General features: G+C 38.1%; 1 protein-coding gene across 1 annotated transcript in view; it reads right to left on the bottom strand.

Annotated features, from left to right (window-relative positions):
* spon1a (spondin 1a) overlaps positions 1 to 20976 on the bottom strand; it is an 81909-nt gene that overhangs the window by 44124 nt on the left and 16809 nt on the right. Inside the window, exons 4-6 of the mRNA XM_062417514.1 lie at positions 13465 to 13538; positions 12875 to 12997; positions 7253 to 7401 (exon numbers count right to left, since the gene is read on the bottom strand). Of these exons, the coding sequence (XP_062273498.1) occupies positions 7253 to 7401; positions 12875 to 12997; positions 13465 to 13538 (346 nt within the window). The remainder of the gene's footprint in view (positions 1 to 7252; positions 7402 to 12874; positions 12998 to 13464; positions 13539 to 20976) is intronic.

The raw sequence follows: 20976 nt of genomic DNA, 5'->3' as shown, positions 1-20976 counted from the left end.
CATTCAGTTCTCTGGACACTGGGACGGCTTTATCAAAGCTGCCTCTGGCCAAGATGTCTGAGATTCCAGAATAATCCAGCTTTTATCCCTGTGACTGTGTATATAGCCCTGAGTCCTGAGCCAGTTGCACCAAGGACCAGTTAAGTCAACATTAAGATCTGCACACACACACATGCACAAATAGAGGTAAAACACATGAAAATGGCACCCAAATCATACATTAACCTGAGGTACATGCCAACACCTGAATGGAAAGCTAGTAACAAATCCCTCTGACGTCTTCATTGTGAGAGAAATAAAGAAACCACTCACGTGCCCACACTATGTGTATGCATATACTCAGACACACACATGCACGTACACAAAGAACATATTGGGCATCTCTACCCCACTGCATTTCAAAAATGGGTTCTGCCTCTGGCTGTACTGCTCGATTTCGGCAATCATAATAACAGTCCAGGAAACCAAGGCAGGCATTAAGGTTTTTGAATTTTCCCAAACAGGAATATCTCTGCTTGGCTCATAAAGTAAGCTGACAGGCCAAGAGAAACCTGCCAACTGAAATTAAAGGACGATTTCCTCCTAAACAGTGGTGTTATTTTATTTAATTTTTTTCAACAGGCAGAAGATTACGAGAAGACAGAACATTCAGCAAACAGAGGAGAGGTGTAGCAAGGGGAGAAGAGGCCATGGGTGGTTGGTGGTAACACCCACCCACAGGTTTGCTGGGATTAAGACTGTGGTGCAGAGCTGGGGAATGTCTGCTTGCTCCTTCACCCACTGTGATTTGGCATGGTCCGCCATGGCTTGGCAAAGTTGGATGCAAAGATGGGGTCAGGACTTCACCCTGTGGGAGGCCCCTTTATAGCTAATTGCTATCCTACTGTGGCAAACCTGACCTCATGCAGCAGCACGCGCACAGAAAGATAGTTGAGGAACAAGACAAATAGCATGCTGAGAAGGAAAGTGAAGTGAGTGAAGAAAATAACAGAAATATAGAGACCGAAAACGAGCCTGCAGATTACGTGTGAGTTGTCCTGTTAACATTGCCTGCATACTACTCTGTTGTGTCCAGAGGGGACTGAAGTAGTATTTTGGAGAGAATACAGTCCTCCCCATCGCATGGTATCAAACGGCACAATTTCACATACACCTGTATCATTTATCACTTCAAACAAAACTAAAAATCTTCTGCTGGCATACACGCAAAAAAAAAAACGTGAAAAGATTACAGATGATTGGCTGCGATGTGAAATATAGCCATCAGTGTATCAACTTTACACAATTGATTCTAGACATTTAATTTGATAAATAAATTACAGCAAAGCAAAACTGCCTTAATTGGCTTCCCAAAAATTGACATATTTTGCAAAGATTTTTTATCCTCATTAAAATTGAATGATAGTTATGCCTCTGGCAAAGACTCAGTACATGGCTTCCTTTGAGAGTGTTTGATGGGTGAGTTTCCCCTTTCCGTGCTTCATTATATTATAACATGGTTGAGAAAGGATTTAGCTTAGAGCCACTCAAGAGGAAAAATCCAAACCACTGTGAATCCTAATAGCATTTAAACCCCCAGCCCCTACACAACTTGACCTCTTTTAGCAAGCCACTTGTGTTTTTGTGTTGGTGATTTCATGCAATAAAGAATAGGGCACAATACTTTCTATACAAATACATTGTCTCATACATTTCAGTGGTTATTCTGAAATCTTGATCTCGACCCTTTCATAGAAGATAAAAGGAAAGCATTTCATTGATGTATCATACATGCTCGCATGCTGAATGGACCACAGGATATTCTCTTGTCAACCCAGGCGCAAGATAATTAGTGGCCAAGGAATTAATCAAATGTGGGAGTTGAAACACCAATTCTGAATGACATCAAGGTGAAAGTTTGATCTCTCACTGTTTGATGAGAGATTGGATCTCAAAGAGACATTACAAAACTTAATGATGCAAGAAAATCGCTTGGCCCTCGTCATTCAGGCTTCTCTAATCTGTTGGCCGTAAACAGGTCATATAGGAGGTGTACACATGGGGAAAAGATGCAAATTCAGCATAGCTCGTCATGAAAATGTCAACTATTGAGTTAAAACTTAAAAGGAAGTGTTTTCTTGGGGAGAGTATGCTTCTGTCATGTACAGTATGTATTGTAATGTATGTGTTAGAATTGTGCTCATTTCACATAACTATGACTCAATTGTACACTCATGGGAATGAACTTTGTGTAAGCACTGCATGAGCACACTTTAGAGCAATAATATAACCACTTTTTTCCATGACATTATGCTGAGTATGCAATCGTACTGACAATGAGAAGAATGAAACCCAGCTATATCACAAGTATCATTCTCCTGGCACTCTGTGGTGCATTCTTCAGACAAACAATAAAAATAACATTTGTACGATTTTTAAATGCAAAAGTCAGACAAAAGAGCTGCACACTGCATTGATAGCTCCCAGACATTTTTATTTAACAGGGCAACATTTTGATCTAAGAGAGATCTTTGCCAGCCGTTGTCAAACAATCCCTTAATTCAATTTTATCCTTCCCACAAACCTCCTCAACCTCAGAAGATCATCGTATACCAAATATTTACATTGTCTATCTGGACAAAACAGATTATGACTTGAATTATGATTGGTCAATCCTACCCTGAGAGGTAAATTGAAAGAGTACCAAAAGACACATGGGGAAAATAGATTTCATTGCAGTGACAAGTGGTTGTAAAGTAATTCTCTGTATACAAGCAGGAGCAACGCACACACCTGCTCATTCAAAGAGAGTCAAGGACCCAAAGGAACCTGCATATCTATTATTCTCTGCCCACGCTCCTGACTGCAGGCCTCCCACTTACAGATGGCAGACCTTACTGTTCTCACAACAACTGAACTGCAAAGTTATCATTTAAATCCTTGTAAGGTGCACAGAAAGAGGAGAAGAGGGAGACAGATTAACAACAAGCTTCTATTTAATTCCATAAAACCTGTTGTTCTTTTGTTCATCAAGCAACATAAATGTTTGAGTCCATTCTAATGCTTCTCGCATACAGTGAAAGAACTTCCATCAACCTAGTAATTTGAATGCAATAAAGTAGATGCAATCAACCTTAGAGTTTTAACAGCTTTTGTGTGAGTCCTGCTCAAAAATGTTCTGTATTGACCTCATACATTCATCTAGGAGTCACTCAGATTATCTATGAAGTTAGCACACCATTCTGTATCATATGCACATTAATTCTTATGAAATTAAAATATGCCAGACGATGTAATAAGCACCATAACACAGTTGTATCAAGTGACAATGATCTGTATTTCCTGTTAATCTGGAGTGTCTCTTTTTGGCTCCAGTCTGAGTTGTGTTGTCTCTGCTCTGTGTCACAGCTGTGGAGCTGAGGATAATAGAGGATTCCGTAAGCGTCCGTACTGTGCAATAATGAAAAACGCCCCATGCTGTGAGAGGAAATAGGAGATTTCATAATCCGTCTGAGGCCTTGGCCCTGGTCGCTGATCCATGGAGAGCGTCTCATTAAACTTCTCATTAGTGACACACTGAGCTTCTGTAATGACTGAATGCATATACAAATCACCTCAGACATGAAAGGAGGGACAACAACAGACCCAGGCTGCATCCTTATGCTGTCAAGTGCTTTGATAAGAACATTTGTACTTGGCAAATGGAACTGTATTGCACATCTGTTTACAGTCTGGGAACAATTTGTAAAAAAAAAAAAAATAGTTCCCCCATTGCCTTCTGTAACTCACCTAAGAAACTGTATGCATGACACCTCAAGACATATCACCTAGTTAACATAATGGACTTACGAACTGGGTGACATATTAAATACCATCTGCATCCCCAGTGGCAAGCTATCATAGATCCAATCAAAGCACCCTCTCATCCACTATGTATTGTAATTTTCTGCAGTTTGTTTCAGTCATTGACTGTATATAAAGATGTACGACGTGTCTGCACTTCCTACTGCTATGCAAAGGTGAATCCAAAACATCTCTGGGAGCTGCTATCTTGCTCGGGTGATGTCATTTGGAGCCAGAATCTGCACAGTTGACAGCAGAATGGCAGAGATGCACCCTTAGCCATCCCGTCATCTGATGGAGGTCAATCATGACATTACACCCCATTCTTATATTGTCTAATAACTAATTAAAAACAAATGTATCAGAGCAATGAGTACTTGGACAAACATTAGTGTGATGAGGACTACCTAAAATGACAGACACCATCTTTGTGAAAAATTTATTTGATGTATACTTTGATTTATGTAGTTTGGCTCATATCCCATCCACTCAAATGGAAGGGGCAGGACTTATACTGCAGCCAGCCACCGGGGGGGCGATTGATTTTGGCTTCACTTTTGGGGAGCTGTCATGACGTCCATCTTTATATACAGTGGTGCAATGGTTTTAATATTTAAATTCTTAAAAAGGCAATAATAGTCAAAACTTTAATCTCTGCTCATTTCAATATGATTAATGGCTTGACCCTGACATGCAATTACAGTTTTATTACCAGTCAGTCATATTATTTTAAGGACTGAAACAAGCAGGTCTAGCAGTAGCAAAGCGCTACTTTGGCAACCAGAATTTTTGCATCTGATGGACAAGTTTAATTTAGGAAAGTGTGCAAAATATCTGCTTTCTGGGAGCTGCCATCTTTCTCGTGTGACATCATTTGGAGCTTCGCCTTTAAGTATATGTAAACAAGAAGGAAATTCTAAACGCAAACATACAACTGTTGTATGTATGTATTTTTGGAGTTTAATAAGGCTCCAATAGAAAGCTATATTTATTCTCAGAAGCACATGTGAAAAAAAAAAAATTCCACCACACATCTAATGAGCAGTAGGAGCAAGACACATGGTACAATACACTCTTTTCCCAGCTCTGAAAGGGTGACAAACTCAGATATAAAATAAAGCCATCACATTTTGAATTAAAGTAAGCAGGATAAAGAGGGTTCTGTGTGTGTGTGTGTGTGTGTGTGTGTGTGAGAGAGAGAGAGAGAGAGAGAGAGAGAGAGAGAGAGAGAGAGAGAGAGAGAGAGAGAGAGAGAGAGAGAGAGAGAGAGAGAGAGAGAGAGAGAGAACATGTTTGCGTGGTCTGCATGCCTGCTTGGCTCTGCAAATGAAACTTTGTATGAACACTCTGATCAGTGCGCCCCTTGGCTGGAGTGGAGCCTGGCTATGAATATCAATTTTGCATTCATCGCTAGTTGCTCGCCCTGATATCCCACCTGACACAAAAGCGAATCAGCTTTCCGTTTGTGTCAGCGTTTCCCATGAAGCTGCACAGCTCAAACGAGGGAGCCTCCTTCACCCAGCCTCCTTACCTCAAGGGCATTGACAGACTCTATGTGTTGAATGGGTTGTATAAAACTGGAGACAATGAACGTGTGATAATTGTCAAAGACAACAAAACATTTTTTTTTAGCTTTAAGGTGTCAAAGCAGATAGACAGTGAATGTCAACCAGTGGGAACCCATATGTCATGTGAGGTAAAATGACATGATAAAAGGTCAAAGCAAAAGTTTGTATGTAAGTATGTCAACTTACAAACACACTAACACAAACACAAATGACACTACTTAAACCATATAAAGAGTATTGAAATATGTCAATTATTCATCGGCTTTCTTTCAGGCTGTGAATAATAGCATGCAAATTGCTAGTAACAGACCAATCAGGGTTTTTATTGATCGCTTGTGTAGTCATCACCCAGCATTCATGTGTCAGCCAATCCCACTTCACTACTGAGCAATTATTCTTGACAACCACAGCATGCCGCACTTGGTGATATGACCAGGGGTGGTGAGGAAATTGCTTAATTTCTTCCTGTTCAATCATCCTATTTTCTGTTATAAGACAGGCCATGTACTGTACAATACAAATGTTGTCTGTTCTGTACATAATTCTCAGCCTACCTATAGAAAGCTGAGGCTTGGTTCTTTGCTTTATGTGCCTGATCTCTGCAATGGTATGATCAGTTGTAGGAGTAAATGGATTCTGCTATGACTGTAAACATAACAACAATCCATCATGATTGAATCATGAATAACTAATACAAATTATGCTTTTCAGCACACCGGTCAAATAAACCTAGTACTATTTCACTTACACCTCTAAGCTTACAGAAAACACAGGTGATGATCCAGGCTGAGAGATAAGAACAATAGAAAAAGAGGAGTGTGCTGTTACAGCAGCGGGAAGGCAGCAATGACACAGAGACCCCATTGCTCACACTACACTCTCATTATCTGCTGTGACTCCAGGTCTTCAATATTAGCCAACAATAAGCACTCTGCAGGACCATCTGCTCTGCCAGCACTGGTTATTTTAAGACTGAGAGAGACAATCACAGAGAAGAGGGAAAGAAGAAAGATATAGCATGCTATGTGTGGAAATAATAAAGAGAAGTGAGGCCAAGGAGGGAGAGAGAACATGAGAAATGGATAAATATCAAAAATATAACTTAATAAGTAAGTTGAAAGCTCTGAAAGGCAGTCAAACCAGGCAGAAAAACTAGGCAAATTTATTAAAAAACTGCATTTCATGGGTTGAAAATGAGTTAACCTGTCATCTGTTGTTTAAAATCAGGCCTGAAAAAGGTACGGACAATGCTAACGTAGAGTTGACCATTTGGGAGTTGTCTACATCATGACATTTTTTTTTAAATGGTTGAATGTTAATACAGGTGGGTATTAACATTCAAGTTAAGCTCAAGCCCCTCACCCTTGAGTGAGAATATGTGAAACCATGCAGCCCACCCACATTCATTATTAAAGGAAAAAAATAGCCATTTCCTGTATTTCCTGTCACCTCCAAAGCACCTCCTGAGTGTCAAAAATGTATATAGGCCAAATTTCATAATACAGTACAAATTGATATATCATTCAAACCTTTTCTTTTAATGTCCAAATCAGGTTCTTACAGAGGTACTCCTCTCTGATCTGGTGTGTTGGTTAGGTGTAGCCAGTACATGTAGAGGCAGGCTAAGAATAGCGTAGACGCTTGAAAGCACTAATCAATCTGGACAAGAATGTCAAAGCAATTCATCCCATACTGATCTCAGGTGTGCACACTCTGGAAAATCCTTTGTGGCCCCTGCAGTGTTATTCAACTTGTCTCGTATCAGTTTAAGTCAAGGCAAAAATATTCCTAGAAAGCAAGTTGTATATTTCTGACAACAATTTTACAGACAACATGCATTATTTTGTGCTGTAGAATCTTACCTTCTGTCTGATCTCCTCCTCCATTTTGACTGGGGAGCCCAGTTCAGCGACCTGCTTGACCCCATCACTTGCAAAGCCTCCGTATTCCCACAGCACATATTTTCTAGAGTGAGATGAACCAATAATTGCTGACCAGTGATTGGCACGACCTGTGAAGTCAGACAATAAAATATGTCATTAGTTGGACACTCAACATCTAGCACATAACACTTTTCCCCTGTAGCACTAGAGAGGGCCATGATGATCCATCAGATTGGATCCATCTACTGATTAATGGACAAAGCACCTCTTTTGGTGCAACATAATTTTTATGATAAACAGGGATTTGTTTCAGTCTAAAAATGATTCCTACAGTGTATTACTTAAATTGTATGCTTCCTCATAATCCTCTCACTCTCTATCTCTCTTGCTCGGGACAAATGCATATGTGCTCAAGTGACATATGGAAGAAGAGATAGTGGAGCTCTATATCTGCCCCCATATCTGTAAGCATATGGAGAGTGCAGCACTGGTGGTGATGATCTGTGATGATCTATCAGAGAGGACAGCACAGGCTAAGGCAGACTTGAGCCATACAAAATTAATATTGAATCAGTGGAGTGAAGTCTCTCCCTGCAATAGGATCCATTGCTGAGTAAGGCATAACAGTTCATTTAGTATCGATGGGCTGGTATATCCTTATTATCTCACTTTAGAGTCCTCAGTGATCCTTCATGAATATATCATCTGTTCATGGTAACTGTTTGTCTCATAGCTTGTTATCATATATAATAAGTTATGTTATTAAACTACATCAGTGAGAAGCACAATGATGATGATGACAGACCTGATAAACATATAATATATGCTTGAGTCCATGTGAGTCTATCATCACCTGTTTTGAAGGAATAAACTACAGATTATTTTGACAGCTTCTTGCCAACTACCTAAAATGGAAGGTGACATCATGCCACATGTAATCCTTTACAAGGATTACATGGCTCACCATTTGTCTGAACACCATTATACCACCTGTTTAGGCAGGGTGCGTTTATTCAAATAGGTCATAGGTCTGGCTCTCTTCTTTGTGGCCAAAAAAGAGCCCCTACTGTACTCTGCAGTTCTGTAAGTCACTTTTTCTGCTTTCTGCTGGTTCCCAGTGTGAGCCTGAACAGAGATTAATTGCTCTCATAATTTAATCCCTGTGTCTGGCAGTATTCTGGTAATAGAACACTGTGGAACTTTTAACAAAAGTTGGACATTGTAGGCATCACTAATGTCTTTTTTTTCCTGAAATCTGGAGGAATACTTGTAAGCATAGATAGTTGGATATATATATATATATATATATATATATATTTCTATAACATTTATTCATTTAAAAAAAATCATAAATACTAACCCGGGTCTCCTTGGTGTTGCTTTGTCATCTATTGACTATTAATACATTCTCTAAAACCTTTTCTGATGAAGTTAGGGTTTGAGCTATTATTATGACTCATGCAAAATGTTTACTGTTTTGGATGGCTCACATCTCTTGTTTTCATGCAGTCTCAAGGCATAATGTTAAATCTTTTTGCCTTGTATATACTATTTCCGGATTGCATAAGTGAATTGTCATGAGAGAAGACATCTCCTATTTTTAAAATATTTGCACACAGTTGTACCTTCCAGTCAGCCATGTTAATTAATTACATTTGATTTTTCACAACTGAATCCTCTATTAACTACAGAGCCTGTCCTCCCATAGGTAACAAATTCAGTTGCCACAAAATGATCTATAGTTACATTTGAATGACAGACACAATCTAGCTGCTAGAATAATTATGACCTGGTGAGAAGTGACTTCAGATGTTATCTATATCAGGTGACTCCCTCATTAGGAGGAAGCAAGTTGTGTGGATGGTTAAATAGTTATTCAGATGGCAAAAATTGGCAAAAAGTACACTGAGCAGCAGGAGACCGGTGGCAGTGCTTTTTTTTTTTAAACCCAAAAAATACATGTAACATTGTTGTTGTTTTTTTTTGTCATGTTGTTTTTAACAGTGATTTGTAATGGTTTTGGAAAGCGGCATATCACACTTCTATGGGTCATTCCGGAGTGCAGGTACAATTGACTAATGTGGTCATTTAATTTGGAGGACTTGTTGTAACTATAGCAAGTATTGAATTTAGCTTTAAACTTTTCATGAATATGACATGTTCAGTCATATTCAAGCCAACCAATCTGTCGTTGGTTGGCTAATTCAACTCAATAAGCCCACTTTCAAGGGACTTTTTTTCTTCTAAGGAACAACAATTAGATCAATACAATATTTCTATGGCACCAAGGGGGTTATAGTAACACCATTTCACATTACTGTGATGTCTGTAATGTCTGTTTTCTTGTCCTAAATAAAGAGAGATACACTAACTCAAGTGTTATCAGAAGTTTGCAGCAAATATTATAATTTGATTATTCTGAAATAATTTATTTTATTTCAGAATAATTTCATTGATCGGTTACTTGATTACTTTTAAGACTTCCACTTAACTTTCTAAAATGTTTTATTATACTTGAAGCCTGCACACGGACTTCTAACTACTGTATTCCTGTGTCCTGGTTTAAGAGTAGTCTAATGATAACCAGGATTTAGAATGACCTTCCAGAGGGATTTGGACTAGCAGTGTCAAAATAATCTCTTAGGACCTGGTCTGAATGTGTTTATAGCAGTGAAAGGTGCCCTTTTCTAATTGCTGTCCCAGGGTTTGCGGTTTTTTGTTCAACATGTTTGAGCTTCAGATGTATGTACCTGCCTTGAACCTTATGGGAAAATGTCTTTAGGGTTTTAGGTATCATGGCCCAAATGCATGGTTTTGTTTTTCATTAGTTAGTGTTGTCTAGTTGCATTACCTACACTAGCTAAGAGATTGATAGTAGGGTCCTGTTTCTTTGCCCTAATAACAATAAAAGTCAACGGTGATTATGTAAAAGCTTCTCCAAATCACAGCTGGGCAGCATGAATCACTCTATTCATGATGGGCCCAAATTTGGCTATCTTAGTTTTTCCAAGTACCTGAAAATGTATATGAAAAAGGAGACATGGGATATTAAACACAATAATGTTTGCTTGATTGGGAAATTGCATGATTGGAGACTGAAAAAGTAAAGACTGTTGGTGCCCCTGTGCAGGTGGACCAAGAGAAGAAATCAATTTTTCTTTTCCCTCTATTTGATCTCTAAAGGCTTTTCAGTCCTGCTCTATCTCTACAAAAGTGAGTATCACTGGGAGCCAGTCTCCTCCCAAATTCAGTTTTGGCAGTGGTTAGTGTATATAATCAATAGGGCTGTCAAAGTTTACTTATTAATAATGCATTAACACAAATTCATTTTAACAGTGTTATTTTTTTTAACGCCCCTTATCATGGCCTTTAGTTTGTAAATAAGGAAGCGATAAAGCAGTAACATTTCGGATAAAAGGCAGAAAATTGATAAAGAAAAGAGTCTTATAAACGGCAAATTCCAAAGTCTGGGGCTGAAATGTTAGGTTTGTATGTGAGAGATGAGGAAGAGAGAGACAGACAGACAGACAGACAGACAGACTGACTGACTGTGTGTGTGTGTGTGTGTGTGTGTGTGTGTGTGTGTGTGTGTGTGTGTGTGTGTGTGTGTGTGTGTGTGTGTGTGTGTGTGAACAGGTGAGTGAATGTAACTAGTTCCTAACTGATATCATAACTGACAGCAGATTTTTGGAGCATGCAATATTTCATTGTTCTGGATTGTTTTAAATAATAATAAACATACATTTGCATAAAGCAAGCATATGAATCCACTCCCATGTTAATAAGAGTTTAAAAACTTGAAAAATAATCCTTTTAAAGTACATTTAGAAAAAACTTAAAAATGTGCAATTAATTTGCGATTAATCGCGAGTTAACTCGCTAAGAGAATCATGCAATAAATTGCGATTGAATGTTTTAATCGACTGACAGCCCTAGTAAGCAATGCTGTGGCTAGTTTCCATCCTTATTTTTTAAATATATATTTTCACTGAATACATAAAAGGGAAATAGTGCAGTGACAGGACATATGTTAGTCAAGTGTCAATTAATTACCTGCGAAAATCTTACAGGGCCCATAAGCATACCTGCAGCTTTTGGCCTCTCTCTACAGGTTAATAGGACTCTCTAATTAATGTTGCATTATTGGACCCCAGAACAATACTTTTAGATTCAACACTGACATTGCTTGGACAACATTTTATTCCAATCAACTACCATTTCGTTCTTTGTATTGATATTGTCTGTCAATAAACAGATAATCTTTTGGACATGATTTTCATCATTAGACCAACAAGGATGTAGCTCTGATGTTCAAGAACTTTGATAGACTTTGGCAACAGTGGATTTTGTCTACGAAAAGCAAAGACAAATCTCTGTATGGCTGATAATTTGAAGGCCTTATGAAACCATTTTAAACCACTTTATATTTTGTCAAGGTAAAGGGGTATTGGCCAGGCTGAGTAGACAGGAAATGGAAGACAGCTGTTGTTTTGGTGTATAGTGTGTTTTCAGTCTGCTTCCCTTGTGTAAGGGGAAATTGACTATTACTGGATATTGCTTTATTTGGTCATTAAAGAAATGTTAAACTTTCTGTTTTTCTTTCTTTTTTCTCTCTCTCTGACTCTACACCCATAAAAACCTTTGTTTACAACCAGCGCCCAAGTGAGTTGCCATTGCTTGGAGTTGAATAGCCATGCATTGCTGCATGACTTACAATGACAAAAAAAGGGAGAAAGAAAGTCGAACTGTCAAGGTTATCATGTTGACACTGGGAGAAAAAAAAGTTGGCCTGTTTTATAGTAAATTCCTGGTCTCAGAATGTGTGTCACCACAGTGGTCACTTGAAGGACATATGTTAAAAATAGTGAAATGGCATGTGACACAATAGAGTCAGAATCTCAGGTACCAGGCTGTAGCAAATAAACCCTGCTGCTACAAAAACACAAACTCACACAAAGCTTACTTGAAGTAAGATTTTTCTTGGGTTTGATTGCAAAGTATTGCAAGGACAGATTATCATGTGCTTATTGTAGTCAGAGAATAATATTGTCCAATGAAATATGTGTCTGTGTGTTACTATTATATGGTTACCTAGGATATGACTTTGTGCAAGGAGAAATTTGACTGGCCTAGGAGTCAGAATAAAATGGAAACCACAAAGCATGTCCTATCTTCTTTTTAGTTGATCTATCTGTGAACTTTGTGTTTGCAAACAGTATATGCGTGAGCATAAGCCACAGACCAACTACTCCCTCCATAAGATTGTAAATTAAGGCTTCTTTCGATCTCAGGGTTTATCTTACTCCACTCTAATTAGTATATTGATCTGACCAGCGAGCGTCTGATTTAAACAAGAGAGCCAGCTTAATCCTCGAGTCCATTCACATCCTGATAATGTGGCACAAGGTTATACACACAAGGATAGTACTGTGCCTTAACTCACCACCCATATCACCACTAAGAGGCACAAACCAAGGCTAAACCACCCACTAATGGGGAACACATTGTACAGGAGAAGTTGGGGCTGCAGTGCTACAATCAAGATTAAATGTGTGATAGAGCAGAGGTGACACGACAAAGAGCAGAGGAGTTCGTGCTTACGGGGATAGTCTTTGGGATGAATCTTCTCTGACCAGTTCCCATAGAAGGTGACTCTGTACTTGGCAGTTCCACAGGCACAACATTCGAGCACAGGTTTATCTGTAGTGTCTCCATACAGGGATTCTGTACAGAAATGAGGAGAAGGGAGATAAGAGAGAACAAGAAAAAGAGATAGAGAGACAAAAACAGAAGATCATGAGATAGGCATAGAGAGATGGCTCATTAGTATAAGGAGCAGATGAGTATGGTGCCCATAATACAGGAGATAGATGTTTCAACTAAGTGGGGAGCTGATGGGAGGAAAAGAGGAAGGACATGAAGAAAGGGGAGGATGTGCAGCACAATCTTTTGATCTGTTGCTTAGTGTGGCATCCAATGTCATGCACAGCCAGGGGGTCACACTCATTTACAATGATTCACATGCCAGAGCATAATAGCAGAGAGGAATGTATCTACTTCAAAATCAAGAGTTCAAGAAAATAGAGCAAAAGAAGACACAGTAAGGAGCAAAATAAAGAACCAGCAGGGTGATTTAAGGAACCGGAAATTCATGGTAAATTATTTATTTGATGTCTATAATGGAAGCCTACCTTTCTCACACATTCGCTTGGTGAGCAAGCCTTCATCCTGGAAATAGATGATCCTCTTCTGCACAATGCTCGCTCTACACAGAGAACAACAAGAGGTGGAGACAGTGAGAAGGTACGTTTGTTGGGGGCAGCGTCAAGTACAAATGGGCACAAGGAGCAAAAGTAAAAGTGAAAGCCACAAACAGATGTAAAATACTGGAATTTCTGAGAGATATTTGGGGAAGCTGTGGATGGTTTAAAATGAAGGCAAGAGAAGACAACCCAGCAGGAAACATGGAAAATCACAGCTTTTGCAGAATTATTCACAATCATCTTCCTGTTTATTTCAAAGGCTCCTAAAAACAGGCATCAGAGCCTACAGGGAAATTGCTAAATCAGGCTGACGTTCAGACTGAAGAATTCAATGTTTCATACATAGAAAGCATGCATCAACATTAAGTTTCACACGTACATAAAAATGAGAGTTTGAAAGAAAAAAGAAAAAAACTGAGGAAGACAGAAAGATACTTAACTCCTAAAGAATGGGACACACAGAAATACACACTATACACCGTGTCAATAGGAACTGACTGAAATGGCAGAGGGGAGCCTCTCTAGATTGAGCTGTCTAAGAGGCTTGTTCCACTGGATGGTGGGGAACACAGGTCTGAGAGGGGTCTTGGCATGTAAATCAGCCACAAACAAATCTTTTCAGAGCAGACTTGAGAAATCTACAACAGAAAACAAGCCTCCAGGCACCTAACTTCCTCTCAAACACCAGCCTTTTACACTAGCCATGACTGCAGGAAGGTTTCCATGGGAATAAAACCAAACAATGAGGCGCTGGATGGAGATGCTGTGCTAAGGTCTGATCCAGGTGGGCACAGTCCAGCTGGACTGTTAGTATACCATTTATTCTGGAGCTGAGCTGTGCTGCACTCTGTTGTGCTGAGCTGGTCCCAACAATGATCATTCCCAAGCAAGAAAAACACATTTGGAACATGTAAATTCAACTAAAGGATGAGAGAAAAATAGACTTGTTTATAAACTTGTAAAAGCTCTTAACTTAATTCCCAATTTTAAAGGGAAATGTTATACTTACATACTATTCAAACAGTCCACATCTTCACAGTAACAGTGAATGACAGTTACATACACCAATTAAAATGAGCATTTTCTTTTCCCTTTGTTTTTCTAAGCTTCATTTGCCCCTCTTATGTAAGCACAGTGTATTGGAGAGATAGACAAAAAGAAAAATGACAAAAGAACAGAGGGCAAAAGTTCAGTCTTCTACAAAATGCAAGAAAAAAGAGAACCATTCCGAAACTACAATTTCATTTATAGATGGTCAAGGCACTTACTGCACAGTGAGTGGAGGAACATGATGGATATTTACTTGAGTGTAGAGAAGCAGGTCACTTTTAGTGTATGAGAGGCTGTTCAGGCCATAAATCACACGTTGTCTTATATACACTGACGAATCTAAATCATTCTGAGTACTTCGTCTTCGGAGAATGTCAGAAGTTCCAAAAAATACTCAATCAAAAAGTCACCAGGAGTCGTCCAGTCTGAATGCAGTTAGAGTTTTTATTGTCGACAGCAAAAACCCGGAGCCAAAATACACAGACAGAATCTATGCATAAATGACACAAAGAGCTACAACTTGGGGCCTCTTTTATACTGTCTATATTGCTGACCCTTGCAGAAAAGTTTAAACCCCCTCCCTCGGTGGAGTGAATTTCAACCAATCCGCTTCTTTCACTCCCAACATGAATTCACGTTCTTCGCCCCCTCTTTCACCTCAACTTGAACTAACGTTCTTTTTTTTTTTTCTTTTTTTTTTTAATGGGAACAGGCGTATACAATGTATAAACCGACAATACACTGACCAATACACAAACAGACAGAAGACAAACACACAAAACACTACAACAACAACAACAACAACAACAACAACAAAGGATGTGAAACTACTAAAATTATATCAACAGTAACTACTTAGTATACCTTCATTCAAAAGTAAGTTTTTCCCATTTTTTGTTATGCATTTCTATCTTGTCTTGATTGGATGCGATAATTTTTTCCAAAAGAAATTGGCATCGCACTTTATTTCTAAAAAAAGCCAAATTCAGAAGTGTTTTTGTTTGGGTCTTAAAAATAAATATTTTCCCCAAAAGGATGATGGTGTTCACAATCTGTGGGCAGTTTATCTCCAGTACTCCCAACAAAATATTTAATGGTGTAAATTCGAAGTGAATATTTTTGGGTCTTAGCCACTTTTGAATGTCTAACCAAAATCTGACTACATGTGTACAATAAAAAAATAAGTGTAACTGATCCTCCACTTCTTCATTGCAAAATTTACATAATGGAGAGTGGTTAATATTAAAAATATTTAATTGTTTATTTGTGGCGGTAATTCTATAGAAAATCTTAATTTGAAAAATTCTAGAATATGAATCAATTGTTCTTGTATAAATGGACCTAAAATAATCTTTCCAGGGAATCAAAGTGTTAAACTCATCTTCCCAAAAGGAGCAGGCTGCGTGTGGAAAAAGAGACAGACATCTGCTAAATAAGAAAAAATTATACATCATTTTATTTATCTTAATTTTTGTTAACCATTTAAGAGATTTTTGAACTGGGGCACTAACCTGCTGATTGTTACTAGAATTTTTTAATTTCCTCCTCCAATTTAATGGCACTGTAGAAAGCAGTTGATTAAAATTATAACTGTCACATAATTGTCCATATTTTTTATTAAACTGTTCATATGAAAGAAAGTTACCTGCATTATCAAGAAGATCATTTATAAAAGTAATTCCTTTACTCTGGAAATGCTTCCATAAGAAAGGTTTTCCATTAATTAACAATGAAGAATTCATCCATATTATTTGATACTGGATCTCGTTTAATGAATTTGGGGGATAGTACTGGAAACTCAACCAAGCTTTGACTGCATCTTTAAAAAATGGCGAAAGGTTACCCAGTGGTTCTTTTAGTAGCCAGTCCACATGTTGCGGCATCAACTGAAAAAAAGGAAACAATTTACACTCAAAAAACGTGTATACTGTAGCTAACGTTCGGCTTGTTCTCCAATGAGTATTGTGGTAGATTTTGTTAACCCAAGATGCTTTCAAGGCTAGATCCATGGCTACAATGTTCTTCAAATTTAATCCACCATTTTCATAGGAGTTATATACATACTGTCTTTTAATCTTGTCAGGCTTATTGTTCCAAAGGAATTTAAACATTTTTTGTTCAATAAATTTAAACAAGGATGCTTCCGGAGAGGGAAGTGTCATGATCAAATAAATAAACTGGGGAATTACCAACGTATTAATTAATATTACTCTTCCTTGTAGGGACAAAATATTTCCTCTCCACGGTTGCAATACTTTTTCTATTTTCTCTATTTTTCGTTCATAATTTATTTTGACTAGATCTTTCGGATTTTCAGGAATATGAATGCCAAGTACATCAATGGCGCCGTTACTCCATTTAACTGGAGCAGGGCATTGTAAACTGAAATCTGTTCCTCTTAATGTGCCTATCCTCATGATAGTACATTTCTCAAAATTAGGCTCTAATCCAGATAATCTGGCAAAAAGTTTTAAATCCTCAATCAAAGCGTGTAAGGAGCTTTTTTCTGGATGCAGAAAAAAGATGGCATCATCTGCATATAAAGTTATTTTTGCTTCGAGATCATATGGTTTTAAACCTACAATACAATGATTATTTCGAATTCGATTGGCTAAGATTTCAATACTAAATAAAAATAAATATGGAGACAGTGGACACCCCTGGCGAACTCCTCTAGCAAGGGTAAAGGGGTTAGATAGATGTCCATTATTAATTATTCGACTAGTTGGTGAATTATATAACACCTTCACCCATTTTACAAGACTTACCCCGAAATTAAAAAAGCAAAGTGTTTTCTGGATAAAGTCCCATCTTACTTTATCGAAGGCTTTTTCAAAATCAGCAATAAATAAAAGTCCAGGTTTTTTCTCTTGATCATAATATTCTATAGTGTCAAGGAGATGCCGTATATTATCACCAATGAAACGCCCTTTAATAAAACCTGTTTGGTCGTATTTAATTATTTTATCAATTATTCTTTTTATTCTTAATGCGATACATTTTGATAATATTCGGGTATCAACGCAGAGAAGTGTCAAAGGTCTCCAATTTTTTAAATATCCCGGATCTTTATAATTTCCTTGTGAATCCTGCTTTAATAATAACGTAATGATGCCCTCTTTTTGTGTCTCAGACAAAAATCCTAGATTATAGGAAAAATTAAAAGATTCTAACAGAGGTTTTTTAATTTCTTCAAAAAATACTTTATAAAACTCAATAGGAATTCCATCAATCCCTGGTGATTTACCAGAGGAAAAGGAATTAATAGCGTCTAACAGTTCTTCTTCTGAAATTGCACCTTCACAACTTTGTTGTTGATGTACCGAAAGTGCATAATCACAAGCATGTGGAAAAAATATATTAACATTCTGGCCACCGAGTGGCTCTGGCTCCTTTTCCAAAGAAAATATTGTTCTGAAGTAATCTACCTCTTCACGCAATATGTCCTGTGGCGCCATAAGTGAAACCCCTTCCGTCGTATATAAAATTATATTTTTCTTAACTGCATTGCTTCGATTTAACCTCAGAAAATGGGCAGTACATTTCTCACCTTTTTCCATCCAGTTGGCCCTTGCTCTATTAATGATACCATTGACACGCTCAGAATATAGGTTTTCCAGTTCCAATTGTTTTTCCTTAACTAAACAAATCATTTCAGATGAAGGTTGTTGTATTTCATCCAATTTACTATTCAGCTCATTTATTTCACCAATTAAGGTCTTCTCCCTCATCAAGTACATTTTTTGTTTCCAAGAACCTATCTTAATAGCGTGACCTCTAAAAGCACACTTAAATGCTTCCCAAACATTATGCGGATTAGAGGAATTTTCATTAACTTCAAAAAAATACTCAATAAATTCTTTAGTTTTTTCAACAAAGATTGGGTCCTTTAAACAAGACTGGTTAAATTTCCAGTAGCCACGCCCACGTGGATACTTTGCTGTGGTGACCTGGAGTGTGATAATTACATGATCAGATCTAAAGCGGTCACCAATGTTACATTTAGAGACCATGGGTAGTAGGGAAAAGGAGATGAGGAAATAATCAATGCGACTAGCTTGTTGTCCTCTCCGCCAAGAATATCTAATAGAATCTGGATTCTGAAACCTCCAGATATCCACCAAATCTAAAGATGCTATAAGTTCTTTAATTTCTATCAGTGCTTGAGGATGGTAATTAAATGTATGCATACCTGTACGATCTTTACTTACGTCTAACACTGTGTTATAGTCACCAACTATGATATTTTGATTATTTTCTTGAGCGGATAGAACATTATGTATTTCTTCAAAAAAACATGGATTATCCTCATTAGGAGCATATATATTCATAATGTTTATACGTAGACTGTCTACCGTTAAATCTAACATAATCCATCTTCCCACTTTATCAGTTAAAACTGAATGAACTGTGTGCTGTACTTCCTTTTTAATTAAAATCATAACACCTCTTCTATTACTAAGGCCATGACAAAAATGTATAGGCCCATTCCATTCTGATCTCCACTGAGATTCATTTTCTGGCTGAGAGTGCGTCTCTTGCAAACAGAAAATTTTAACATTTTCTTTATCTTGCAGCCAAGTAAAAATTTCATTTCTTTTGGAGAAATTCGCTAAACCATTACAGTTATAGGTGGCAATTCCGATACTACAACTTGTCATACTTTAATTTGGGAAAAGAACAGAGACAAACAAAAACAAAAAGGACCCATTGTAAGCCAAAGTGGAGCCTGAGTTCATACATCCAACATAAAAGACATTAACTAACATACATATAACATACATAGACAAAAACAAAAACACCAGCCTGTATTCCCTAATCATTCCTCCACAGGTAGCATAAGCGCCATCCTATAACCCTCCTACTAGATCAATGTCTAATGGTGGAAAAACAAAAAAAAAATCACTAGTACACTATTGGCACTGAGTTGGGGCTAAAAATTAATGCCCCCCAAGGGTTAATAATGTCAATCCAGTCGGAAAAAACAAAAACAAAAAAAAAACAAAAAAAAAAAACAATCAAAACCCAGCTACATAAGCAGCCCCCCCCCCCCCCCCCCACCTCTCCCAACCCCAACCCTCCCAGTCCCCCACTCCCAATCCCACACACACTGACTCATGTCCCGCCCGAACCACCCCACCCCCCCAGTCCTCATTAACTAAACCCATCCGAACATAATAATAATAATAATAATAATAATAATAACAGTAATAATAATCATCATCATCATCATCATCATCATCATCCTCAAAAAAAATAAATAATAATAATATCCAAATATGACCAAAGACCATTCCTGCTGAGAGGGGCAGGGCTGGATTTAATAACAAAACAAACAAACAAAACAAAAAAACAAACAACAACTATCAAAGCCAACAGTCCAACAGACAAAGCTGTGCTGTGCTGCCAGCATATGTAAACAAAACCCACATCATACCTCCACACACACATACTCACACCTGTAGAACCCCATTCTCTCACCCACACTATCACAAATCATCCACACACACTTCAAAATTAACCAAATACTGAAAAAAAATTTAAAAAATGAAAAAATAAAATAAAAAAAGGAGAGAAAGAGAGAAAAAAAAACCAGCAATAGAAAAAAATAGAACAAACAATAACCTAATAAATCAAATCTAATAAGGACAGAGGAAAAGGGGGGGGGAAGAGAGAGAGAGAGAGAGCGTCTCAACTCTGCACGTCGGAAAGTTCACATCCAATTCAAGTCACTCAAGTCTTTGTTAGATTGTTCATCACTCACGTTGCACAAGGTTCTTCTCTGCCTCTTGTACCAGATCATGCACACTCCGATTAGCCCCTTGTTTTTTGCTCCTCTCCCATCGTTGCTGCCGCCCGCTGTGCGCCCCTGGGTGTGCAGGTTCCTGGAGTTCTGGGGCCGTGGAGAGAAGTCCTCGCTCCAAGAGTTCCTTGGCTGCCGACTGTGCGTTTCCGTAGATCTGCGAGCTTCCATCTTCATTAAACACCTTCAGTTTAGCCGGGGCCAGGATATGCGATTTTATATTCCTGGCTTTAAGTTGATCCCTGATAGGTCTGTACTGGGCTCTCTGCTGTTTCACCCGTGGGGAGAAGTCGTGATCAATGAAGATGCGCTTCCCTTTATAGATTAATTCCTTCTTCCTCCATGCCACATGTAATATATTTTTTTTTGTTTCAAAGTCCAAGAAGGTGGCAATTATTGGTCTGGCATGATCACTGCCTTCTCTGTACACACGATGCGCCCTGACAATATTAAAATCGCCAGGTATATTAAGCACCTCATTGAACAGTTTTTTGAGAAAGGCAGTCATATTATCCCCTTCACTTTTCTCCTCTATATTGAAGATACGCACACTATTTTGCCTGGATTTATTTTCCAGGTAATCTGTG

Source organism: Scomber scombrus, chromosome 1 (assembly GCF_963691925.1).
Source record: "Scomber scombrus chromosome 1, fScoSco1.1, whole genome shotgun sequence".
NCBI classification, from domain to species: Eukaryota; Metazoa; Chordata; class Actinopteri; order Scombriformes; family Scombridae; genus Scomber; species Scomber scombrus.
Note: the sequence above shows the minus strand (reverse complement) of the source record. Positions and strands in the feature narration are given on the sequence as shown.